Here is a 27,888-nt window from a genome sequence, read left to right on the forward strand (position 1 = left end):
TTTTTTTTTTTTTTTTTGATAAATTAACGACTATTATAAAAATTCTAAAGAAAGTAGGGCTTAGTAGCAGATTGAATATAAAGAATGAGGCGAAAGTAAAAATTAAATAATGATTCCAGAGAATACCTTCTAAAATAGCCTTTATATGATGGGAACAATTGAAGTATTTTTTTATCCTATCAGGGTAGTTTGGAGTTAATTTTAGATTGGAACCTAAATATACTAGGAAAGTATTATTTGGTTAGCACCGTCTTTCCCACACTTAACACAGTATCTACAAAGTTGGTATTCCATAAATTGGTTTTGAAAGAATATATTCGGTATTGGGTTTGAGGACTGGTGAATGTGTTCTGGTTGGAGTTGGAGAAGTAGGACTGAAGAACAGGGGAAGATAGGAAAGATAGGTTTGAGAAGCTTCAGGGGCTTGGAAATGCATGATGGTTTTAATGGGTTTGTGTGACTACTTTCATGTAAGAAAGGTCACACATTTGCCAAAAACCTCATTTTAGCAAATTTGGCAACTAATTTGAGAAATTTCCAACCTGGAGGCAGAATATACAAGCGCTACACTTCTGAATTCATTTTATCCGTGCGTGTCTTTTATGCATTCAGTAAATTTCTGAAAAATGATGTGCAAATCAAATAAGGGCAAATCTAATTACACTGACTTACATTAGAAGAGCTATTTTATTTGCATTTCGCAGTCCTTCCTTGGTAACACCGTCATCACTTCTTTGCCCTTCAAGATCCTCTGTCTATTAGTTGATGAACTGCCGGCATTTAAATTCATCAGGAGCTTACTATTTAAAGGATGTCTGTCGTGAATGCTTTCGTTATATGAAAAAATCATATGTGGTTATATTGCATTTTATAGAGTGCAAGGAACATGCATTATGACATCTCAGAAAAGTTTTAGTATCTTAAGGACACACAAAACATGAGGTAATAGGTACTTAAGACACACATGTTGAGGCATTTAGTTCATTGATGTTTAAAAAGAAGATACATACTGTTTTAAATCAATGTGAGGATTTGACCAGCTATTAAAATCTCTGAATTCAAAGCTTCCAAGACTAGGGACTTGATATGAAAACTTGAAAATGCCATTGATTTTCTTCTATTTAAGTCTCTCTGGTCGTAAGCTTAATATTTTTACTATGGGAATATTTTAATTGTGTGTGTGAGATAAATGGGTCTCCAGTATATAATCCATACATATGTGTAAATAATCAACTTATCTCCCTTTTTTTATTCTTTCTCTTTGAAACATCTACAGTGAACAGTTTAAGCCTGTTTGAACCAATCAACATCCTCAAGAAAATATGTTTTATACCAATTAAATGAAAATGTGGGGGAGGGATTTCCCACTGTGGCACAGCAGAAACGAATCCGACTGGTATACATGAGGATGCAGGTTCAATCCCTGGCCTTGCTCCGTGGGTGAGGGATCTGGCCTTGCCCGTGAGCTATGGTGTAGTTCTCAGGGTCGGCTCAGATCTGGCATTGCTGTGGCTGTGGCGTGGGCCGGCACTTGTAGCTCCAATTCGACCCCTAGCCTGGGAACCTCCGTATGCTGCAGGTGAGACCCCTACAAATCAAAGCAAAACAAAACAAAACAAAAAGAAAATGTTGGGGAAACAAATCTGAATAAATTTTGAAGCTGACTCAGTGAGTTCTGAAATCCATGTTCCAGGAGTTCCTGCTGCGGCTCAGCAGGTTAAGGACCTGAGTAGCCTCCGTGAGGATGCAATAAGTAGGTTAAGGATCTGACTTTGCCACAGCTTAGGTTGCAGATGTTGCTGTAGTGTAAGCTGGCAGCTGCAGCTCCTATTTGACCCTTAGCCTAGGAACTTCCACATGCCACAGGTGCGGCTGTAAAAGGAAAAATATATGAATATGAAATCTGTGTTTCATAGACCATGCTTAGAGGGAGAGGACCCTAGAGATCCGGATTCTTGGTTCAGTCCTCCCTCTTAGACTCCACAGCACTAATTAAAGCTGTGCGGTTGGTACTCAAAGAACAATGTGTCCTCTGCTCTGAAGACAGTCAGATTTATTGCATTGCATATTGATACAGTAACTCCTTTTCCCCATCTGCTGAAAAAGAGACAACGGTATGGACATTGTGTGCTGTCAAGTCTTAGGCTCGGACTCTCTATTTTTTTTGCCACACCCAGTGGCATGCAGAAGTCACAGCAGTGACAAGGTGACAGGCATTCTTTTCTGATGTAAACCTCTTCCAAACCAAACGCACTTCTCATCTTCTTCCTCTCTGCTCTCCGCTAGTCCCCTTTTCTCAGCAAAATGTATCATTTTGAGGTTGATGGTCTAAATTTCTTTCCTGAGGCCAGATACAGGCAGAACCAGCATGACCATCACATACTACTGTTCATAATCTTTCCCAAGATTAAATCATAACTGGGAATGAGAGTAAATTATATAGGAAAATACCACTGTGTAGTTCTCACGTGTGAACCTACACTGAGTATTTATTCAGGACTAAAATTTGCTGCAGAAAAGAATCTTTAAAATCTCAGTGGCTTTCAGCAACAAAAGGTTTGGGTTTTTCGGTTTGTTTTGGCTTCCTTTGCCCCTGCAACATATTCATCTCATATCGGTGGTGAGCTCTGCTCCTTGTCTTTGCTTGGTGGGGGTATAAGCCAACGTGGTTTCATGTCGAGGGGAACCAACTCGGTCTTCCAAAGGCTTCCAGCTGGAAGTGTCCTGCCCAGTCTACCCTCACAAGGCTTTGAGCAAAGCATGAGACACATCTGTGCCCAGCCTCAAGGGAATGGAGAGCACTGTCCCCCGAGGTACCTGGAAGGCGGAAAATTACAAATCACACTCTTGAAATGACCTCACCCTGACATGAATAAGCATTATGTGTATACACTTTCTTTTTAAAAATACGTTTTCAGTTTATGCCAGTTCAAATGCATTTTGGAAAGAATAAAGCACTCTATAAATATAAGTCGTATTATTATTAACATATTTTAGGCACACATATGAGCATCTGAATGTATTTGGTAATTATAGTAAATGACTAGATTTAAAATGTCTCTTGGTTTTTTCCCTCCATTCATGAAGAATTTATTGAGTACCTCCGATTTTCCTGGTACTAAGCACATAGGGGAAAATGAGACATAGAGCTTCCTATCAAGGAAATTACAATCCAATAGGAAAAAGTCACTAGTAAACCAACAACAATGATAGATGACATTAAATGTGATGACAGAAACAAATAAGGGATGCAAAGAGAAATTTCACAAAGGAAGGTCAGGATGACTCTGCTTGCCCAAATAGATTGCCAAGAGTAGGTGACTTTGACATGTCTTAAATATCGAGTAAAAATTATTATAGAATAGAGAAGAATGCTCTGGACAAAGGAAATACCACATTCCAGGGTATAGAAACTTGAGCGTTTATAAAATGGTGAGAAACTGCAAGAAGTACCAAGGCGAGAGAATAGGTTTGTGGGAGTAAGGCATCCATAGTAAGTTGAGAGAGGGAGGCAGATACATGTGTGTCATGCTAAAATTTCCCAACTTTATCTGAAAGATAGTGGTGCAACACAGTAGATTTTCTGCCTTAGAAAGAACCTTTGGGAATTCCCATGGTGGCTCAGTGGAAATGAACCCAGCTAGTATCCATGAGGATGCAGGTTTGATCCCTGGCCCCGCAAAGTGGGTTAAGGATCCAGCACTGGTGGTTGCCACGAGCTATGGTGTAGGTTGAAGATGCTGCTTGGATCCTGTGTTGCTGTGGCTGTGGTGTAGGCTGGCGACTATGGTTCCCATCTGACTCCTAGGCCGGGAACTTCCACAGGTCACATGGGGGGCCCTAAAGAAAAGTCATTCCATTGTACAAATACCTGACACTCAGTAAACATTGAATGAATGAGTGAATGGTATCACATAGGGTGAAGATAAGCCTGCATCACTGCCATGCAGTAACCCATTTTTCTGAAATTTGGAAACATCATACTTTGAAAATGTTGGTAATGTTTATTCAGACAAATATTTCTGAATAAAGTAATAATACAGAAATGCAACTATTAATTTATTCCTTCAAGTATTCATCTACTGATTTTCTAAGTTCATCATGCAACAGATTTTTATTCTATGCAAAGCACTCTATTAAGTGCCATGAAAAACAAAGACATTGATAAGATAGATTTATTTTTTCCTGCAAGAGCAGTGGAGCCCAAAAACAAACAAACAAATGGAAAATAAGACCTATGCTCAAATAACTGCTCCAAGATGGTGTGTGATAAAAGGAATAAAAGAAAAACAGATTGGTGCCAGTGGTTGTAAATGGTGTCTGGAATAGGTTATCATTCAGGCTGGCCATTGACAGATTTATTTTAGACTTTCAGAGGTAGTCAAGTTAGGTGTAAATAAAGTCAGCAGCAATGCCGATTGCACACAATCTGTTCAATTTTGTTTTTATTGTCATTGTTTATTTTAATCTGTCAAAATTATGTGTCAGACTAATTTTTTACCAAGCAGCAACACAATCAGTTAGATAACCCTGAATTTATCTTGCATGTACATAAGCCCTCCATATACTAGTTATTTATATTTAGTTACCTTTTCTGTCTTTTGGAACAAATATTGACAGTTTGTTTTTAAACACCAATTTTTCCAGAAAATTAACGTTTATCAACCTTTCAGTTTTCAAATTTTATCCTTTATAAAAAAAAGTAGTAACAGAATGATTAAGTGCACATGCCTTTTGTTGCCTTTTATAACCTGAGAGTTGATAAAATGCTTTCATTATATTACTGTATTTCATTAATTTATTAACCATTTAAGTATTTGTTATGTTCCAGAAAATGTGCCAAATGATTAATAATACCAGATTCATTAAGCCTATTGATTTGTCAGGCATTGAGCTGTTTGCTTTGCATGCCATATTCATTTAATCCTCAAAATGATAACATAAAAAAGTATCATTATTATCATTTTACAAATGAGAAAATTTAAGTGTAGAGAGATTAAGTAACCTGCCCAATGTCACATAAACAATATGTGGGAATCCAAAATTCTTTTCCACATTATACACTTTTTTTTTTTTGTCTTTTTAGGGCTGCACCTGTGGCACATGGAGGTTCCCAGGCTAGAGGTCAAATTGGAGATGTAGCCACCACAGCCACAGCAACACCAGATCTGAGCTGTGTCTGTGACCTACACCACAACTCACAGCAACGCCAGATCCTTAACCCACTGAGCAAGGCCCGGGATTGAATCCGCATCCTCATGGATACTAGTCGGGTTCCTTCACCACTGAGCCATGAAGGGAACTCCCCAAATTATACTCTTAATTGCTATACATACTGAGGAAATAGTGAAAAAAAAAATCTGTCTCATCCTTAACGTCAACCCAGGATAACCAACATATGCAGAAACCACAATACTGTAATACAAATGCTGAAACTGGGACCAGAAGTTCTAAAAGGCAGAAGCTGTCTTTTCCCTTTTGAAATCTGAATTTCTTACCTTATTCACTGATGTATAATCATTGCTTAGGATATGTTTGTTGAACGAACAAATGAGTATATAACTACAGAGAGATACAAGGAGAAATTGGAGCATCAGGAGGTTTTTTTGTTGTTTTTGTTGTTGTTGTTGTTGTTGTTTTATGTACAAAGAAATTGAGCTCCTAAATGTCTGCCTAAAGCCAAGCATCTATTCTAATCAAAATTGGGCTTGAGCCCAGACCATCTAATTCTAACTATTCTTTTCTGTGATACAACAGCTGCCTGCTTTTAGAACATTTTCAGGAAGATGGCGTACAGACATGGAAGATAGAGTCTTTTACTAAGATGACGATATCCTTGAACTTGGGTTTTGTTCCATATTTACTCTAAAGCTCCAGTGTGCAGCTGAAGGCATCAGGGGTAATATAGGGATGAGAACATGAGATCTCGGGCAGGTAGAGCAGGTTCAAATTTAGGCTCCACCCTTTATTATCATGTGATCTCAGGCAAATGACTTAACCTCACCAAACCTCAGTGTGATCACTTATAAAATGGACATGATGAGCCTGACCCATAGAATGGCGAGGATTGAATGCAAAAACCTCTGAAAGGTACTTAACACAGCGTCCAAAGCACATCACACAGTCCAAAAGAACATGGCGTTATTTTATATCACAGACGAAACTGCTTCCTGGGACTGCTGTAACAAAGCACCAAAAACTAGGTAACTGAAAACAATAGAAATGTATTGTCTCATAGTCTTGGAGGCTGCAACTCAGAAGTCAAGGTGTTGGCAAGGCATCTCTCTAATGCATCTAAGTGCCAGTCCCCCCTTGGTGTTTGATGACAAGTCTTTGGCACTCCTGGGCTTGTCGATGTCTTACTCCAGTCACATGGCTGTCTTCTCCTTGGGTGTCTTCACATCATCTTAGCGCTGAACAAATTTCCCCCTTTTATAAGGATACCAGTTATCCTGGATTAGAGCCCACTGTAACGACTGCATCTTGTTTACCTCTGTAGAGAGGCTATTTCTAAACAAGAGCACCGTCTGAGTCCTGGGGGTTAGGACACCAGCATATCTTTTTAGGGAGACAAATGTCTGCCTTTAATTACAGGCATCTACTTTTAATACTGCTCCTGAAAGGAGCCATCTAGCTTCAAATCTCCCTACCCAGGAGCCATGTAGCCTCAAATCTCCCCACCCGGGAGAAGAGCCGTGTAGAAAGCACTTTTCTGAGAACTGTCTCTTGTGTGTCCTACTTTCCTTTACTTAGCTTCTCAGCCACCTCCTGACAGCCTCAATTGAGAGTTGCCTCTTGGGCCTGATTTAGATGTCACTTCTGGTCTAATTAGGGGAGCCACTTACTGACCCGTAGCTTCTGTCCCCAGTGGGGCCCTGAGTTCTGTTCTTCTTGCATCAGTACCTGTCTTTGGTGGTAAGACTGCATCTCCTGGAGGCCGACCTTGTCCTCATTTTACCTTCATTCATCCTTTACTGACACAGATGAGAGTAGTAAAGTCCATATTTATTGAAAGCTCTTATGAGCTAGGACTCCATAGACATTGCTCATTTAGTCCCCACAAGAGCCCTCCATAGTTGATAGATGAGGAAACTGAGGTTCAGAATGGAGGTTAAATTGCCCCGCATTCCATAGCTATGAAAAGAAAAAGCTAGAATGTAAGCCTAAGTGTGTATCATATTCAAGATTGGTTCTTGATGATAAAGATTGGTTCTTGATGATAAAGCTGGGTCTAAAGGAATGCACAGTATAGCAGACAATAAGACCACAGAAGCACTAACTATAGAAAGTAAAATAAATGGAATAACAGGTAATCATAGAAAACTGTGTGAAAATTCACCCTGGGTCTAAATCCCCATGGGGGGTAGTAGAGAAGGCTGCTGGAGGATTATAATTCGACAAGCATATGTGGAAATGCGGGTCACAGAGAGAGACAGGTAAAAGAAGAGGGGTCAGGAAGCACTTCATCCTGAAAGCTTGCACTCTTATGGATGGAGAGGAATGGAGCGCCTACCAGGAGGAGGTGGCATTGACAATTCTTACTTAAACAATGAAATGACATGATTTGTTCACATGTTGGGAGATTCCTTCTGAAAGGATGTGGAGAAGCGATAAGAGAGACACTCCTCAAGAGGCAGGGCATGTCAATTACGGGAACTAGTTAAGAAACCATGAGATTTGACCTAAGGTGGTGGCTGAGGGGATGGAGGAGAGAGAACTTCAGAGAGAGCAGGTCCAATCTGTTGTGCTTGGACCTGACTCAATGTGTGCATGAGAGGGTAAACAATGAAGTAACTTCCAAGGTTCCCGTGTGGTACCTGATGGATGTAAAGGGTTGCTTTTCACTGGAATGAGAAGGAAACTCATGTGTGGGGAAGGTGAGAGGCCAACATGGCTTTAATTCTGAATATACTGAGTGTGACAGAGTCTAGGTTAGGTAAGTGAAGGCGTTTCAGAACCAGAGAAAGAAGGTACAGGTGGAAGACCAAAGAGGTTAAGTACAAATCTTGTATTCCTGACTTTGTTTTGTTTTGCTTTGCTTTTTTTCTTTTCTTTTTTTTTTTTTTAGGGCCGCACTCACGGCATAGGGAGGGTCAAATCAGAGCTACAGCTGCTGGCCACAGCCACAGCCACAGCCACAGCCACACAGAATCCGAGCCATGTCTGCAACCTACACCACAGCTCATGGCAAGATTCTTAACCCACTGAGTGAGGCCAGGGATCGAACCTGCCACCTCATGATTCCTAGTCCTATTGTTTCTGCTGCACCATGATGGGAATTCCCATATTCCTGACTTTGAATTGAAATGTCAGAATGAGCTCAGGGTGAATTTTCTCTAAAAGAAGAAAAATAGCTCTATCCATTGAAAAGACCTGGAAGCAATGGTCAGCCTGGTGGCAGTAAAGTAATCCCTATTGACCATATTTTGGTCTGTAAATACCATTTGCCCCTAAAAGGAACCAAAGTGCTTTGGAAAAATAGCTGGTTCTAGGTCTGGGGTAAAACATGCCTAAAATGATTCTAGAATATATTATACCAGAAAAGCAAGTGAACCAAATATTAGAAGGATCCAGGAGACTAATGTGCAGACACTTTGTGGCCAAAAAATAGGATAACTGGGGTATAAATAAGAATACCAACCTAGGAACCCATCATGGCTCAGTGGTAGCAAACCTGACTAGGATCCATGAGGACACAGGTTTGATCCCTGGCCTTGCTCGGTGGGTAAAGGATCCGGCATTGCTGTGAGCTGTGGTGTAGGTCGCAGATGCAGCCTGGATCTGACATTGCTATGGCTCTGGTGTAGGCCAGCAGCTGTAGCTCTGATTCTACCCCTAGCCTGGGAATTTCCATATGCCTCCAGTGTGCCTCTAAAAAGACAAAAAAAAAACCCAAAAAACAAAAACAACAACCAACAAAACCTAATGGTTGGAAACACATCAAATAATTTTCAATCCATAAATTTATGATTTTATATATATATATGAACTTCTGAATATTTGAAATGTCTCATAACAGTCATGCCAAACAGAGTGATTAGTACAATGCTTAGCACATAAAAGATATAAGTTGGGCTTTATTTTTTATGACTACATCTGGAATGTAGCTGGCACCTTTCTATAATTCATTTTATTCATGCTTTCACATTAAGAAGTCTGTTTTCAATTGATGCTAAGTTGCTGATTTAAGAGAAACCACTGAATTATTATTCCCCTTAGTCCTCCATTTTTTAAAAGGGAACAAATGAAAATTGATAAGTAATAGACTTATTTTTCTCAGCATCAAGTTACTTGAAGAAAGTCACAGTAACGTAATGATTTTATATGTAATCAATCTTGCCATTGACCACACTGCTTTTGCCCTTTGTGTTTAATACAAAGAAGCTTTATTTTGTATTTTTAAATGTTTTCATCTTTCTCAAAAAAAAGGGGGAGGCTGACAGCACATTACTGATTTCCACTGACACGTTCTAGACCATGGGAAAAAACCTCAGGGAGTTAATGTTCTGCTTTTCATTTTTCCCACACAATGCCGATTAGATGTGTCCCATGGCTTCGTTCAGCCTCCAAACATGGCACTGGATCAGTCAGTGGGTTTGGCACAGCTTTAGTTACTCCGACATAGGATTCATTAAAAAGGAGTCATGTTCATAAGATAGTTTAGCTGATAAAAGAGAAAAATACAAGTGTGTTGTGTTCTAGCTACTTTTTCCCAAGGGGAAAGAAATTGGTGTTGGTGGGATAAAAAGCGTCAGGGGTATGTGGCCATGTTTCCTGGATGCGGGAACCTTAAGGTCTACCTTTCAACTTCAAGATTAAGCTTTGTTCTCATGGAAGCCTGGGTTTTAAACCTCTGCTCTTTTCAATTGGGTTACTGTGTGCTATTTTAGTCCACATCTCGCTTACTCTAAAATCCAAAAGAAAGACTTTGATAGCAGAGCTAATTTAAAGAGGAAACAGAGCGGGTGTTCAGATAAAGGAAGAGACATCAGCCTTCTTAAGAGCATCATTTTGACTGATGGACTTTCTTGCCAGCTCTGTTCTCTGAAGCTCCCCCCAGGCAGAGGATCTCATCAACTCCTCTTTTCTGTTTCTGTGAGCTGCTTCGCTCACCTTCACCATCAGTCTCAGCGAAGGAAGGTGGCTCCACGAAGGCTGATTCTATCGCCCATCTCACCTTCTCACCCTCTTCTGTCTTACAATAAAAAACAAGTTCTTCCCCTCTGGCCGCTTCATCCTTCTCTTGCTTCTCAGTCATCAAACGTGTGCACGGATCATTCCTTTCTTAGGAAAAGCAACGGAACAGCAAATCATTTGCCTTGAGACCTCCTCCAGTCACTCTTCTCTTCACATTACTGATTTTCAAACTGCTGGAACAATAATCTGGACCCACTGCCTCTGTTGCCTTACTGCCTTCTGAAATCTGGCTTCCTCTTAGACCATTTCATGTAGGACAAAATTGTACAGGTGACCAGGTACCTAATCACCACATCCAGTGCTTTAGACTCTGATCTAATGTCCTGTGCCTGCTTCGCCAATTTGATCTGTGTTACTCATGCATCTTCTGTGAACCCTTCCTCCAAGATCTACTTGGTATGGAGAAATCCTTGATATCCTCAAACATTTTCCAAGGTTTCTTCTCTGTTTCCCTGGCTGCTCTATTTTTCTTCACTTTTAGCCTTTTCTTTCTAGAACTTTCTAGACTATTAGGGCTGTAGAAGGCTAATATACAGCATCACTTGATGCTACTACATAATTTTGAACCGAGTGAAAAACCAGACATAGGAAATCAGCAGATGGATGTTAACTGTGCCTGAGATGCATGGCCCAAAGGGGATGCTGATCGCCTGTGTCTCTCCACTTATCCTAAGCTCAGATATTGAAGGAATCTATTCCAGGAGACGATTGGGATTTGTAGGGCAGGCATCCTTCCCCAGAACTGCTGCCTCCCACAAAATGGGGGAGATGAATCTCCACATCTTGCAGCCTTTAAATAGATAAGATTTGTCCAGTGGGAAAATGTGAACCAGTGAATGTCACTGCACTCCCAGTCGGAAAAATCACTGTTCCCTCTAGGGGGGAGAGAAATGAGTAAGACCCATCATGACGTTACCGTAGCGCTGGTTTCTCCATAAGGAAATACGGAGCTAGAAATACATGCACAGGGAGGCGTAGTCTTCATTCTTGTGCTAATCATCACCTTTATGTAAATAATCCCCATATCTCTGTCTCTGAGTCTGAGCTGTACCAAACATCACCATTTAAACCTCTACATTCTTCTCTGCTACGGCCATGGCACCACCAGGTCCAGTCATCCAGACAAAAATCCTTCACATCATCTGTAATTCATCACCCTCCTTCCTTCTGATTGGGTTTTCTTTTATAATATCTCTCCTACTCATTCTTTCTCTTCAATTTGTATTTCTACCACTCTCTTCTATTCCTTATTTGTCATCTATGCATTCACAAACTATTTATTTAGTGCATACCAGATGCTAGGAGAATTTTTAGGCAGTGGATATATATTTTAAAAAGGTAAACCATTGATTTAGCCCTCATAGGGCTGAGACGAGTGGACAAAGGTGTATCAAGTTGTAACGTAAATGAATATATAATCTTAATATAGACAACTGCAACGCCCAAAAGGTACTTGGTGCCACTTGAGCCTTTAGGAGGAGAATTAGGGAGGTAGGAGACAGTGTTTCAGACAGTGGAAGTGACATTCCACCTGAGATATAAAGTATGAACAGAGTGAATGAGGCAAAGAGTCAGAAAGGAGCACTGCCAACAGCCCTTTCTAAGTGCAGATGCCTTCCAAGTGGAGGTAGCATGGCGAGTAAACGTTTCAAGAAGTGGAGACAGATTTAGAGGGAATATGGTACAGAGTAAGGGAGCTGGAGAATTAGGTAGGGGGTCATGCTACGTAGGGCTTTGTATGGCATCTTAAGGAGAATTTTCTTTATTTTGAGATCAAAGAAAGTCACTGAAGTGTTTAACCAACAGGGTGATGTGATCAGGACTGAGTTTTGTAAAGATCATGCTTGCATTTCTGGATCATTGCCTTTGCTTCCCAACTGACCAGTTGTGTGTCTCCTGTCCCTGTACCTTGTGCATTATTATCCAGACCCATGTCCAAATAATCCTCACGGTGTGCTGTGTGAACCGTATTTGTTTCCTAACCGATTAGTTTAGATGACTCCCCATAATTTTTAGGATAAAACTCAAACAAGCAGATCTGTCTTGCTAAGGCTTGCTACCATCTAGGTTTAGTTTGCCCGTCTAAAAACATTTCCCACCTCTCCTGCCCCTCTCCTCTGGCTAAGCCAATCTTCCACTCGCCTCCGAAACATGCCAGCCTCCCTCTTGCCCTCCATGTCTTAGTTCAAGACTTTGAAGTTTCTAAACTCCTGCCAAAATTTTTCCCCTTGCTAAAATCCAAACATAGTCAAGGTTCCATTCAAATCCTACCTCCTCTGTGAAATGATTGCTAAATACTCCAGACCACAGTGTGTGCAGGGGGAGCTCACTTGTGCTAAAAGAATAGTTTTTGTGTTTTTGTGAGCTAAACAAGAATGGGGTTATACAGGTCTAATTCCTTTGTGGGATATACTTTATTTCCCATTTTAGGCACATCAGGTTGACTTACTATATCAATTTAGACCTAGAGGAGAGCCTTCTCAGTGATATAATTTTTGTTTTTCTTTGTTTTTTCATTATAAATGTGATGTTTCTTCATAAAATTTTAGGGAAAAAAAAGAAAAAGAGGATAATAAAATAAACTAAGTCTGATTCTTTTTTCTTTTTTTTTTTTCTTTTTAGGGCCACACCTGCAGCATATGGAAATCCCCAGGCTAGGGTCAAATCAGAGCTGCAACTGTGGCCCTACACCACAGCCACAGCCATGCGGGATCCAAGCCATGTCTGCAGGCTACACCACAGCTCACGGCAACGCTGGATCCTTAACCCACTGTGTGGGGCCGGGGATCGAACCTGCATCCTCGTGGATACTAGTTGGGGTCCTTACAGCTGAGCCACAAGGGGAACTCCCTGTAATTATTATTCTAATAAAATTTTTTCAGTGCTCTTAAAAAGCATTTGGTGAATATTTTTATTTGTGACATTATATACTATTGAGTTGGTATTGCATGATTTACTCAAACATGTTATGTTGTTGGACATTTGAATTTTTCCATTTTATCATGTTATAAATAATAATATGGTTAAACCTTAATGTCTGAAGTTTCCATTATTTTCTTAGGATAGATTTTTTTTTCAAAAAATATTTATTGACAGAGAGTGAGTACTGGGGAAATTATTGCAAAGAGGGTGCAACTGCACCCTAACAGCTGGAAGACTATTTGATAAGATTAGATTCTTTCATTTGTTCTACAAATATGCATGGAATGCCACACATATGTCAAGCACTACGTTCTATGTCAGACTGGCCATAAATTAGTGGTCCTCAAATTTTGCTCATATTGGAATCGTCAGGGGATTATTTGGAAAACTCCTGTTGCCTGCTTCTACTGCTAGCATTCTGATTTAATTGGATGAGGGTATGACCTGGGCAGTAAGAGTTTCAACCTCTTTCTAGGGATACCAAAGCACAGCAGATTTGGGGAACGCTGTTAGAGCAAAGAAAGATGGAGCTAAGAATACCATCAGGGATGCAAGTTTTCTGAGGTGTATAAAGACACACACACACAAAACCACAATGTTTTGAGGCTGGCGGACTTCCTCTGAACCGAGTTACCACAGGCAGCACCTTTGAACAGTCCTGCTTGGATGCATTCAAAAGGATAAGCCTAAGCCTTGGGCAGAACAAGGCACTCATGATAAACCAAGTCGCTATTTGCTATCTCCGTCTGAATTCTAGTTTTCATTTGAGAAGCCTGGGAGCCACAAACACATCGAATGCAACATCCTCACTGTCACTTGTGAATCAGTTGGCTGGAGAGGAGCTCTGTTTAGAAAGTCACTGTTAAAACAGAACTCAAGCTGGAGTGCCTGTTGTGGCTCAGTGGTTACAAACCCAACTGGTATCCTTGAGGATGCAGGTTCAATCCCTGGCCTCGTTCAGTGAGTTAAGGATGCAGTGTTGCTGTGAGCTGTGGTGTAGGTCGCAGACACGGCTCGGATCTGGCATTGCTGTGGCTGTGGTGTAGGCTAGCAGCTACAGCTTCAATTCGCCCCCTAGCCTGGAAACCTCCATATGCTGCAGGTGCGGCCCTAAGAAAAAAAAAAAAAAAAAACAAGCAGGAAAACAAATAAAAACAGAACTCAAGCCTTTACCCAGGATGCCTAGTAGAAGACATTAGTGTAATATCATAAATATACTTAATATTTTGATATATCTGAATTATGTTCTTTTAAAATAGTGTCTACATCCTTATTTCTTCTCTGAATTGCTCATTATAGAGTCTCTCTCTTCCAGCAAATGTATGTAAAGTATGTGCAAACGTTTTTATCCACCTCCTTTTGATTTAGTTACCACAACATACAACATCTGCTAAAGCTGAAGCCCACAGTCTCAGAAATTTTTCTTTCATTGCAGTCCCAGTCTGCACATCATTAGTACAATTCAGATGGAAATCCTGTAGAGAAGCAATATTGCGAACAGACTGCATTTCCCCAGAAAATTTGACCTCCCAAATTTGATTTGTTTAACATATTTGCATTTTAATGGATTTTTCTGAAAGGGTAATCTCATCAAGATGGGCTGCTGTGGTTTTACTGAGGACTTCTCCATTTTCGGCTCATTTGTATGTATTTATTAATGTGCAGGATGAATAGCGGCACCCTGCACAGACCCACATGGATTATGTCCACCTGAAATGCGCGCACGTTTACAAATTTCAAAGACTGGGCCTGTGGCATTTCGGTTGCCTTTCAGATGTTCTTCTCTAGTTGGATAAATTCCATTGAGTCAGGGTCCCCAGTTTAGGGTTCATGATAACTGACACTTCCGTGGTACCCTACAATCTGTAGTACCCACTTTTCACATGCATTAACTCATTTGATAACATGTCTGACATCTTGGCCAAGCTCAATCGTCTTCTACAGAAGAACCATTTAAAGGGCCAGTTCCTTCCTCCCACGCCTCTGTCATTAACCTTTAGTGATGCAAGCGCCTAAGTCAATTCTGAATAAGCTGTTACACTTAGGTGTGGCACGGGGACGTGGTCAGTGGATATGGCCAGATGGTGACCCACTCTTTGGAATGAACAATAACTTTCTGGTACTCTCCCACCAGCCGGAGCCTCTTTTCAAACTCTATTTCCTAGGTTCAATTGGCACAAATGTGTTTTTTTCCAAGCTCTCTTTCCTAGTTATCTCGTTCTTCACAGGAATGGGTATTTCCCCTAATCATTGGGACTGGGTGCCTATTTCTGCCATCTGTTCCCACAAGAAGGAGTGTGGCAGGAGAACACTGTCTCCATTCTCCCCAGCTACTGGGTGGAATGTTTCTATTAATATGCTGGATTCTTGTCTGAAACGTTTACAATATTCTTTAGGATAAAACACACCACACACACGCGCACACACACACGCACACCAACAGCAAAAGACTGGTGCAGGTACATGATCAGTCTTCATTTTTCCTAAGCATCACATTTTATCATCTTTCAAATATAGGTAAGTCAAAATTTACACCTTTCTGTATGGGATTAAAAACTCTCACATAACATGTCACCTTTGTGCGTAAGCACCAAACTCTAAAACTATCAGAAGTCTTAGTACAGTGATATCTTTTCTGTATTTTTTTTCCACACTTCAAATATGTTTTTTTTGATACCCAAAAACATGAATCATATGAGTGATAACCCACACGTATTTCAGATAATTGTCGCAACAATTAGGATACAGAACAGCTCCATCACCCAAAGAGCTCCCTTGTGCTGTTTCTTTAGAGCCAAACCCCACATTGACTCCTAGCTTGTGGCAACCGCTGATCTGTACTCTATCACTGTGTAGCTGTGGATTTTCGAGAATGACATAAAAATGTTTTTTTTTCCTTTCCTTTTTAAGGCTGCACCTGCGGCATATGGAAGTTCCCGAGCTAGGGGTCGAATGGGAGCTGCAGCTGCCAGCCTATGCCACAGCCACAGCCACACCAGATCCAAGCTGCATCCCAGACCTGTGCTGCAGCTTGCACAATGCCAGATCCTTAACCTGTTGAGCCACAACAGGAACTCCTAAAAAAGGAATTGTAAGGTATGTAACTTGAGACTAGCTTCTTTCACTCAGCACAAGACCTTTGAGATTCATCTAAGCTGTGAAGTTGTATTCCTTTCTACTGCTGAGTAGTATTCCTTAATATGGATATACCACAGCTTGTTTATCTATTCAACTATATCTTTTAATATATTTATATTAAATACACATAGTATTTGTGGAATTGGTACAACATATTAAAAATTGTCAACATGATGCAATAGGAATTTCTTGAGAACCAACCAGATCTAGATTCAAACATCAGTTCTACTACTTACTAATCATGGGCCTCTAGGAAAGTCTCTCTGAGATTCAGATTTGGGGGTAATGGTACCTGTATTATAGGGTTCTAGAAATAATTAAATATGATTAAACCATGTGAAGTGTCTGGCACATAGTAAATAGACAACCCAGTCTGTATTACCTCCCATCTGCCACTAAGTTAAGGTAACATACTATATATTTTTAGAAACTCTTAGCCTCTTGATTTTCAGGTGTAGAAATGCAGAATACTGACTTTATGATAATTTTCTTTGTGAGCAGATGGGAGGTAATCTATTCTTACTATGCCTGGTACACAGATCTTTGCAGAGCATAAATTGTTCACAAATATGTCTCTAAACAAATGCAAACCATGAGTTTTCATGCTTTTGTAGAACAAGGTTATCTTACAGAATAATTTTCTAGAGGCCAGGAATCTGGTAAACTTGTTTTGAGCAGCAGCAGCAGAACAGGTGTTGGGGGGGGGTCATGTAATCTGTTGATGTGTAATAGATGCATATCTTACCTGCTCCTCATCCTGCAGTCACAACCTGTAGGAGAGAAGGAGGCAATATTTAAATACAAAGGAAGCTTGGGTGATTGAGGCAGCATGGGGAAAAGCCCTCTGATGAAGCCATTTCTAAGCATTCTGATCCCACTTGAGGCTGGACTCCATCACTTGTCAGTAATTGATTTGTTGTAATTCCTGGAGCAGAACATATGGCTTCCTTATCAAGATAAGCAAGAAGAAGCAATTAAATTTCTGATCCAAAGGTAAAACCTGTGTGTGTGCTTAGCCCAAACGCCCCATCATCTTATTCATTTTATACCTCTGGCTGTGCAACTGAGTAAGTCTGTTGTGCAGAGACCAATATTTATAGTCTGGAGATCAGGCTGAGGAGGGGTTTAGAGCAGTCGTCTTGCCAAGCAAATCGTTAAAGTTATATGCCATTGATTCCGTTTTATTCATGCTTTCTGACTTTTACAATGAAGTGATAAAAATTTACTTGGTCTCAACTTAACTTTAAAGAGTCCAACTGGAAACCTATCAGGTTGGGAGGCACAGACATCATTAAAAAGTGAGTAAACATAACTTTTCTCCCCCTCATGTTACAATTTATGACAAAATCATCTGGACGTTTCAGCAATGAAGCATATCTGTCCTTGCATAGGTGGACCCGTTTGAAGTTGCCAATAATCAGTGACTTTTCGCCTGTAGACATGGCAGTTTTGTACTGTTCAACCTAATGAAACATCCCGATATACTGAATTGGGAGAGCAATGGGATGCTGTTAGGGACCGAATTATGTCCTCCCACCTCTCATAAGCTGAAGCGCTAACCCTCAGCGTGCCCATATTTGGAGACAGGGCTCTTAGGGAGATAACTAAAGTTAAGAGGTCATGAAGCTGGGACCCTACTCTTCTAAGATTGGTGTCTTTGTGAGAAGAGCAGGAGCTCCTTTCTATGCAAGGATGGAGGCAAGGCCATGTGAGGACATAATGAGAATCACTGTCTACAAGCCAGAAAGAGGTCTCACACAAAACCAGCTCTGTTGGCAACTTGATCTTGAACTTCCAGCCTCCAGAACTGTTGAAATATAAATTTCTGGTGTTTAAGTCACCCAGTCTATGATATTTTTGTTTTGGCCACCCAAGCAGACGGATAAAGGTATCAGTTCCCAATCCTCCCAAATCGTCCACTCTTGGTTCAGTAGCTAAGCTGGACCATCCAATGTTAAAAGAACATAGGGGAAGGAGTTCCCACTGTGGCTCAGTGGGTTAAGAATCCAACTAGTATCCATGATGATGTGGGTTTGATCCCTGGCCTCGCTCAGTGGGTTAAAGGATACAGCATTGCTGCCATGCAGGTCACAGATCTCAGACATGGCTTGGATCTGGCATTGCTGTGGCTGTGGCGTAGACTGGCGGCTGCAGCTCCAATTCCATCCCTAGCCCGGGAACCTTAATATGCTACAGGTGCAGCCTTCAAAAGGAAAAACAGAAAATAAAATAAAATAAACAAGGACATGGGGCATCTGTTCCTCAAACCCACAGACTCATTTCCGTGAGTTCTATGCATTTGTACCAACATGAAAACTGCGTCACTCCAGAGCCCTCTCCGGTTTATGCTGCTGTGGAATTACAAATAGGTGTCGTGATTAGTAAAAACGTGATTAGGTTTATTCAAACTGGATCCCACATAGACGGGGAGCCCCAATTAAGTGGTAGTATTTCTGCACACTACTTTTTGGAAGACAGGTAAACCAAGACTGATGCTGTCACGTGTCTTCAGTAAATGGGCTGGGGCGGCGGGCGGGGGTGGGAGTCTGAGGTCGTTGTAAGAGTCAGAGATATGCAATACCTCTCTTTGTTTTAGCATATAGTAGTCACTCAATGCATAGTGTGGATAAAAATATATTTCAGGCATTTTTTTCCCACAAAATGTCCAGAGTTTATCCTACCATCAGGACTTAGAAAAATCGATCTCCTACATCTTGAACCACTATGGTAATGAACAGTGAGAACAGAGCTTCAAAATAATGACCCCTATGTCAGCTCCGCAAAGAAAAATGCAGTATATTCAGAACACTTTGATGACTAATTTAAGAGTTCTGGCAAAAAAAAAACGGAGAGGGTTTCTATTAATAAAAGCAGTAGTTCCCCAGGATACCCTATTTTATGACACTTTTATGAAGTTAATTAAGATTTTACTATTCATATTCTTCTATTTTTATTGGAGATCTATAGGAGCCAAAAGAGGTATTAAGGCAAGTCATCAGTAAGTGGAAAACGAAGTAAGATGTTTTCTCTCTTATCAATTACATTACATTGAAGACATCATGACACATTGAAGTGTTGATTGTAATATGATTGATACGATAATTGTGCGCAATTTAATAAAAAGGAGTGATAATCATGAGCGTAAACAAAACAATATGCACAGTGATGTTTCTCTTCCAATACTTCCCCTCCTTTCTTTCAAAGTGATACAATCTATAAATACTTATATTTAACAGTAATTTTTCTGTTCCTTACTATCTTCCAATTTAGCGATTAAGACATTATTTCTTTACTTGACCAGAAAATTACTTTCCTTGCTTATAGTTGTAAACCTGTAGGTGGAAAAAACGCCAAGTGATTTAATAATCCATTTGAGAATGATGAAATTTAGGGCAGAAATTCATCATGCCAGAAGCCTTTGTGCCCTCACTAAAATAGCATTCTGAAAATCATCCGATTCTAAGCTAATAGCTGACAATGGTCCATGCATGAACATGAGGAACCATTCTGAGTGTCGAGTTTCTGTTGTATCTTTGTTTCAATCATTGCCTGGTGCATTGAAGGACAACCAAACAAATGGTGATCAGCATTCACAAGCTGTATCTTTGACAAAGGACCTGCAGCTGTCATCAGCATAGTTTGCCCCGTATATTCCATATCCCTGCTAAAGGAACTTTGTTTCTCAAAGTGTTAGCAGGATCTGTGATTTCTGTTTAGTAGGATGGTTCTCATTTAGCATTGCACACATAATGACTTTCAGGTGTCTTCAAGCAACATGAAGTTACAAAGACAGTTCAGCAGAATTTTATGCAGGCACATTTCCAAATGGATCAATTAAAGTTTTGCTGATCCAGCAGTGGCAGGATTAATTTTAGCAGAAGAGTAACAATAAACTTAATGATCATTTATTGTCGTGAACGGCTAAGGTTCTATACCACACCTTATGGAAGCAGGTGAAGAAGCTATCCTCATTTTTGGACACTACAGAAATTGAAATGACTTGGCCAAGGTTTCTCAGTTATGAATCTAGAGTAAAAATATGAACTCAGTTCTGCTGAGTCCCCAGTGTTTGGGCTTATCCAAGGTATTTAACGGACACACTCCTATGTTCTTACCCTGAATAACTGTATAAAGGTTTTCTTAGGAACTTGAATATTTTGAAACTTCTCTTGATGTTATGGATCTATACATTTATACTTAACAAAATATTGCGGTTTTTTTTTGTAAGTCATTGAAACACATGGTAAGCAATTCAATATTCACATGGCAACACACCAAGCAACAATTAATCTGAGCTTTTCTGAGTTCAGACTCAGTGCTGTGGTGAAAATCCCAGCCCCACTCAGATTAGGTATTCTGTCCTCCTAATGATAAAACATTTTCTAATGCAGATCTGTCCAGTGCTGTAATATATATGAAGCATTTTACAAATATAAGCCATTTGATACCTTTGTAAAGATTTCTTAACCCAGTTTTACAGATGAGCAAACTGAGACTCAGAGAAGGCTAAGTGCCTGTCAATGGCCACACAGTTTAAGACTTAGCATCATGTTTCAATTAACTTTTGCTAACTTAATAATTTAGATTTTTTAAACTATTATAGAGGATAATAATATAGGATAATAATTTTAATGATAGCATATTAAAGTTTTTCTGTTCTTTCCCAGGCTTAATATTTTGTACATTTTGGCTCTTTTACTTGCTCCATCGATTTCTTTTACTTGGTCCTATGCTTTAGTGACATATAACTGGGTTTTCTAATAAAATATGTGCCTCATTTGTGATAACTGTTTTGAAAGTGAAAACTTAAAATCTCAGATGCGGAGAAGAATAGAATAGCTATAATACAGTCATAGAGTAAAGCACTTTGAAGATATCTTAGTGGTTCTGGCTGAAGATAAGTACCACTTATCCAGGTCAGAAGCATCTGGCCTTTGAGATAAACACCCCATTATAGTGGGAACCTCAAAGACAGACATACAAATTACTATCTAGCTGTTTTTCTTCCTGTTTTCTTGAGAAAGCAGCTACTTCCTAAATCAAGCACTGAAAATCATTCTGTGAGGATGCCGGTATGCTATGATGCCAAAAATAAAGAGGTCAAAGGTATAATTCCAAGTGTCCCTAGCTCCCTTTAATCTGAGGATGTTGTCTCCTTGAGTGTATATGAATGTGTTGAGAACAATTCTTTTTTTTTCTTTTTAGGACTGCACCTGCGGCACATGGAAGTTCCCAGGCTAGGGGTCAAATAGGAACTACAGCTGCTGGTCTATACCACAACCACAGCAGCACTGGATCTGAGCCACATCTTCAACCTATACCACAGCTAATGGCTATGCTGGATCTTTAATCCAGTGAGCGGTGCCCAGGATCAAACATGCATCTTCATGGATGCTAGTTGGGTTCGTAACCCACTAAAACATAATGGAAATTCCAAAGCACAATATTTCTTGAATTAACCAGTCCTACATCATATTTCTTACTCAAGGCTCATGGGTGTTCTTTATTATCAAATTGTCTGGAAGTTAATAAACTAGGGCATGTGTTCAGTCTCTAGATCCAGGTCAATAAAGATCTTTAAGATACTGCCTTTCACAGTTCAATAATTATTAGAATGAATTACCAGTTGCCCTTACTTATTCTGAATGCATTAATCTGGCCTAAAATAATAATAATAATAATAATAATAATAATAATAATAATAATAATAATAAAACCTTTTTCCAAACCTATTACTCCAATCTACATGTTAATATTTAGAGTTCCTCATTAGTACAAAGTCATATAACTTGTCACACTCATGAATCGCCTTAAATATATCTAGCGCAGGTTGAGCGTTATGAATACAGCTTTTTGTTGTTTTTAAAGGAAGGACTCTCTTCTTTTGGAGGCCTCCCCTTGTCTACCTTACATAAAGCCTTCTGAATTCTTGATACCTCACTGTCTCAGCTATGCACTGGCAGTAATGTTATTTATCTCAGTTACTGCAAGTAGGATGGGAACATTTCAAGTTTACCTGAGTTACCTGGAACACAGAAAACTACTGTTTACAATTCTCCATCTTCTTTGGTCCTTGGAAATGCTTAGGGATCTGTGACAAATACATTGTGTCTATGAATTAATGAGGTCCAAGTTCTTGGACCTTAGGAGAAAAATCTCAATCCAGCTCTCAGTATTCACAGATAGTCTTGAGGAGCGGGGTCCATCCCTTGATCCCTTCTAGCATCTATCTATCATCCCTTCTTAGGTCCTCAAAGTTAAAGAATACATTCACTTACGTGGTTATCCACAAATATTCAATGCTTGGTTTCCTATAGGCTATTCAATTGGTCTTGGCAATTGGTACAACCCTAAAGGTCCCCTCCACCCTGACTTCTTGTACATTTGTCTTCTATCCATAGAGGAAAAGTTATGAACCATGTAGACAAAGACTACATCTTCCTCAGCCAGTCTAGCACCTTCCTAGTTCTTACCAGAGCATGGAGGTGGGGTCTTGGGAGGTACTGAAATTGATAAATGAATCCCCCAAGATCTGTCCCAATATTTATCTTGGTTCATGTTTTATAGGTGGAAAAACATGGTGGGATGGAGTCATTGTTAAGTCATGAACAAGCAAATACAACATGAATCTTTGCAATTTGGAAAATAAAAGAGTTAGAAATACCACTTTATTTTTTTGTCGTTTTAGGGCCACATCCAGGGCATATATAGAGTTTCCCAGGCTAGGGGTCAAATCAGAGCTGTAGCTGCTGGCCCATGCCACAGCCACAGCAAAATTGAATATGAGCCACCTCTTCTACAGCTCCCAGCAATACCAGATCCTTAACCTAGTGACCAAGGCCAGGGATCAAACCCATGTCCTCATGGGTACTAGTTGGGTTCGTTAACCACTGAGCCACGATGTGAACTCCCAAATACTACCTTTTCAGCTAGATTATCCACTTTGGTAGGAGCTGAAATGGGGAGAATTTGAAAGACAGGATAGTGTTTTGTTAAGAAACTGACTGCTATAAGACATTTGAAAGTACAACAATATACTTAAGAATTAAATTGAGAATTTGGGCAAGATTATAAAAGATTAAATATCAGTAGTTCTATCTTTTGCTCCAGAAACAAGACAGTTAAATTAAGAACTGAGGCAGGGTTCCAAAGGATTCTCTATAGCTGAAAATATGTACTTTGGAAAAGCATTAGATTAAATAATTTACAAGAAAATAAAATGGAGAAGCACCCTAAATAAGTCCCTTCTTTGGGCTGGGAACTCTACATATTCTCATATAATTGTCAAAATAAGCCCAGAGGTAAGAAAAATTCGTTCATTTTGTCCCCCAAAAGAAGCTCAAACTCAGGAAAGTACAGTAAGCAGCCCAGAGGCACATAGCTCATGCTCTTTCATCCACCTCGCACCATTTCTATGAATAACCGGTCTGCTCAAATATTCATGGAAGTTGAATTTAATGTTGGGATCTGTAATGTGAGTTAAGAGTCAATATTAACTTTGAATTTCAGCATTGGATGCTTAGTCAACCATGAATCAGTGACCATGGTTCATGTTGATCATCTAACATGAGCAAACGATGGCGATGCTGAGAATTCTGAAGGAAAATATTGTCTTATTCTTGAGATGGATCCCATCTGAAAGAGAAGACAGAATGGGCACAGGCCTACAGACAAACATACACTCCTACGGAAATAGGAGTACAACCAGAATCATTTTGTGAGACATAAAATGAGAAGCAAGTGACTGGAGTTGGGTGTTGGAATGACCGGTGAAGGCAAGCTAGCCACGCATGTGACCACAAGTTACATGCTATAGAACTGAAACACAATGTGCCAGATATAATGAAATGAGCATCGATAATCCTCATACCGACGTGGTAAGATAGGTACTAGTATGATCTCAATTTTACTGGGGATGAAACTACAGCAGGAAGAGGTCATCTTGCCCAGGTTTCCAGAACTGGCAAGTGGCAGGGCTGGGATTTGAACTGAAGCAGTCCCAGAGCCATTGCTTTTGCACTGCTCTAACACCTTCAGTGTAAAGAAACCATACAGTCTATGTTTTTCTGGGGACATAAAGATTGTGATTCCTTAACCGTGACATAAATTTTATATGTGAAAACACTTCCCTGCTGTTCTTAGAGAAATCAGTTCCTTAATTTATTCAAAGATAAATTCCTATGACATTCCTTACACTGTTCACCTGGTGACAGAGCAGCAAACAGGACAGGCAAGGACCCTGCTTTGTTACACACACAGTACTAGGCACACATTACACTGTATCAGTGCATCACAATGCATTTTTTTTTTGAAAGTCAAGCACGTTTTCATTAGTTTGAATAAATTACCTACATTAGACTCCCCTTAATCCAAAGTTACCTTTTTTTTTTTTTTTTTTGTCTTTCTGTCTTTTTGTTGTTGTTGCTACTTCTTGGGCCACTCCCTCGGCATATGGAGGTTCCCAGGCTAGGGGTTGAATCTGAGCTGTAGCCACCGGCCTACGCCAGAGCCACAGCAACGCGGGATCCGAGCCCCGTCTGCAACCTACACCACAGCTCAGGCAACGCTGGATTGTTAACCCACTGAGCAAGGGCAGGGACCGAACCCGCAACCTCATGGTTCCTAGTCGGATTCCTTAACCACTGCGCCACGACAGGAACTCCCCAAAGTTACCTTTAAAAATTACCTTTTAAAATTAACATCATTCTTCCAAAAATTCTATTAAATAGGAAAGTTTTCGGGGGCGGGGGGCAGGGGTGGTGGTCCTATTTAGAAACAGGTTTGCAGTTTAGATGCTCTTAAGCCTTAGAAAGATTTTTTTCCGAACGAAGCTGAACCATGCATTGTTGTGGTAGTTACATTTTCACAATATAATAAGCCTTTCTTGTCCAACAGTTTACTCCCACCACCCAACACTGCTTATTAGATAGGTTGCTCAGTGTGGTTTATCTGGTAAGCACTAAGTAATTAGTTATTAAATGATGTCTGTAATGACTTGGAGGGGAAACTATTCCACATTAAAGTCATATTGCCATTACCTCATCCCTAAACCACCAATCGTCTGCCAAATTTAAGATAGGTACTAGTATGATTTTTTTTAGCCTAAAAAAAAAAGATTTTTTTTTTCCTGTTGATTAAGGCCCACCTCTAAAAATCAAGCTAACACCCATTAAAATGAGCATTTTAGAAACCCGTAAAGGTAATTCCACGTTGTAATGAGAAGGGCAGGGCTCTACGAATATTTTCATCCCCTGGCCCGGTGTACCTGCTTCCTTACCGGCCCTCTGGCCCTCCAGACTCTGGAGGTGGAAGGCAAGCAGCTTCAGGTTCCGCTAAGCTCTCTCCTCCTCCCCCATACCCGCCTCAGTCGGCTACCTAAGCTTGCACTTGCAGGCAGGGATCTGCACGGATCACGAAACCGGGCTCTTGACATACATGCAGCTGCACAGCTACTTACATACCCACGCACACGCGTGCATACCCGGTATGTGGGTGTATTTCGTATGCCTGTGGCGTCAACCCTCATTGTCTCACTCTTCTTTCACTTGACCCCTGGGGAATCCCGGCAGGCAGTACCTGGGAACTCGGGGAAAAGCGAGGTGAGCCAGATGGCCCTTTCCCTTCCGAGTGGCTGCCACCGCTGGGTCCCAGGAATCTGCAATGCATCGTCTCACAAGCAGCTAATAAAGGGAAACTGAGATGAACCAGGGGAGAATGCGTGAACGAGGAAGGGGCGATTGTACACGAGATGATGCTCCGGGAGCTCCCGAGCTCTGATCTGTTTTCACATATAAAGCCCTACGAAGCTGGAGGGGAGGCAAAGAAATTGTGAATCTAAAATGCTCTGAGATGCTGTTTCCAGTGGCGCCTAGAGACCAGCGCTGGGCGTGTGTCCTGTGCGGGGTGAAGGCATCCAGGCGAGCGCCGGCTCAAAGTCGCCGCGCGGCTCGGGCACTTTGCGCTTGGTGGGGTTGCGCTCCGAGGACGCGTCCCCGCACCATTTTCCCAGGCGCTGTGCGGGCGGGTTTCCTAAACCTCCCAGCTACTGACTCAGAAGGGAGTTTCTAGAAGCTCCTTCTCTACTGCCTCCCATCCCCCCCCTTCTGGATTTTACCCCCCGCCAGGAGCTTCTCCAGCTCCACTGCGTCCGTCCTCCGAGGGGCACAGGTGCCGCTGTCCCAGCAGCCGCCGCCGCCGCCACGGCCACCCGGTCCGCCCCTCCTCCGGGCGGGCCTTGGGGGCTCGGCCCCGCGCGGCCGCATCGCTAAGGGTCTCTGGTCTCGGCGCTGCGGCCGCTGCCCGCCGCCCGCCGCCGGGGACTCCCCGCCCTGCCGCGCGACCCCGCGCCCGGGCGGGCGGCGCTTGCGGCGGGCAGGCGGCGGGGAGGGGAGCGGGGGCTCGTCCGGGGGTAGCCGCCTCCGCCGCAGCCTGCCGGCGCCTCGAAACCCGGACCTGCCTCCGCCTCTTCCTCCAGCGGCTCCATCCGCCTCCCGCGCCTCGTCCTCCCGCCGCCCCCGCCGCCGCGGCCCCGGTGGCTGCCTCGGCGGACCCGGGAGGGGGCCCGTCCGCCGCCCGCTCGGCTCGGCTCGGCCCGGCCCGGGAGGCGTGCATGCCCCTGCTGCCCGCGGCGCTCACCAGCAGCATGCTCTATTTCCAGATGGTGATCATGGCAGGGACGGTGATGCTGGCGTACTACTTCGAGTACACGGACACGTTCACCGTGAACGTGCAAGGCTTCTTCTGCCACGACAGCGCCTACCGCAAGCCCTACCCGGGCCCGGAGGACAGCAGCGCCGTGCCCCCGGTGCTCCTCTACTCGCTGGCCGCCGGGGTCCCCGTGCTCGTGGTAAGTCCGGGGGTGCTCGCCCTCACCCCGACTCCCCTCTCTCTCTCTCTGCCCCTCGCCTTCGGGGTTGCGGCCCCGCCGAGGTCGCGGCACGGCAGCCCTTGCCTTCTAAGTTCCTCCAAGTTGCGGGCGGCCCCTTCCCCAGAGGACATTCTGCTAGGGCTCGTCGGGGGCGGGGGCGAAGGAAGCCCCCCAGCTCTCCCCACCTGCTGCCCCCGCACTCCCAGCGGCGGCACTGCTGGGTGACACAGAGGGGGTGGGGGGATGGGAGGGAAGGGGGCTCTGGGAGGTAATGGGTGGGGGTCGGGGCTGGGGAGGAGGGGAGCTCTCGGGTTGAATTTGGACTTCATCTACTCTGTGGCCTGGCTCTGCCGGCCACCTCGGCCACCTCGTCTCAGATGGCGACAGGAAGACAGGCGGCAGCAGCGGCGGGGTCAGCGGGAGGGAGAAGGGGATCAGTTGCTGGGGTGTGGAAGGGATTCCCGCTTCCAGAGTCCGGGCGCGCGTATTCCCTTTTCACCGCCTCCATCCCCTTCGAAAGGAAGTGCTTGTGCCACTAAGCTGACCAGGGAACAAATATCTAAAAAAGAATATGAGAACTCCTAAATGAAGAGGCTCCAAGCGGCAGTGCTTGCTGAAAAGCAGGAGCCCTGCCTGAATTGCAAGGCTGTTCCGCTCCCTGGGCAGCTTAAGTCCTTTTCTCTTAGAGCTTCTCTGGAAATGCCTTTTGGGTTTATGAACTGGGTGTGTGTGTGTGTGTCTCTAGGGACCCACACACGTGTGTG

At 42.2% G+C, this 27,888-nt stretch overlaps 1 protein-coding gene and 1 long non-coding RNA gene across 8 annotated transcripts in view; one reads left to right on the plus strand and one right to left on the minus strand.

Annotated features, from left to right (window-relative positions):
• Nucleotides 1-26,999, minus strand: LOC102157986 (uncharacterized). The gene is made up of 3 exons (XR_303229.4): nt 26,893-26,999; nt 17,003-17,027; nt 1-2,817 (listed from the first exon to the last, which is right to left on the minus strand). It is a non-coding gene; the product is annotated as an uncharacterized LOC102157986 (long non-coding RNA).
• The window catches only part of PLPPR5 (phospholipid phosphatase related 5), a 120,961-nt gene continuing 118,832 nt past the window's right edge, over nt 25,760-27,888 (plus strand). For 3 of the 7 annotated variants that reach the window (XR_014842830.1, XM_085020652.1, XM_085020649.1), the window contains exon 1: nt 26,640-27,103. Coding sequence is in view for 5 of the 7 variants with exons in the window: in XM_085020652.1 (XP_084876778.1) it covers nt 26,867-27,103 (237 nt within the window). In the remaining 2 variants the exon portion in view is untranslated. 7 annotated transcript variants of the gene reach the window in all.

The sequence above is a fragment of the Sus scrofa genome, chromosome 4 (genome assembly GCF_054392235.1).
Source record: "Sus scrofa isolate SSC_HxYL_T2T_F1_AM1 chromosome 4, Sscrofa_HxYL_maternal_Yorkshire_Landrace_v2.0, whole genome shotgun sequence".
Classification (NCBI taxonomy): domain Eukaryota; kingdom Metazoa; phylum Chordata; class Mammalia; order Artiodactyla; family Suidae; genus Sus; species Sus scrofa.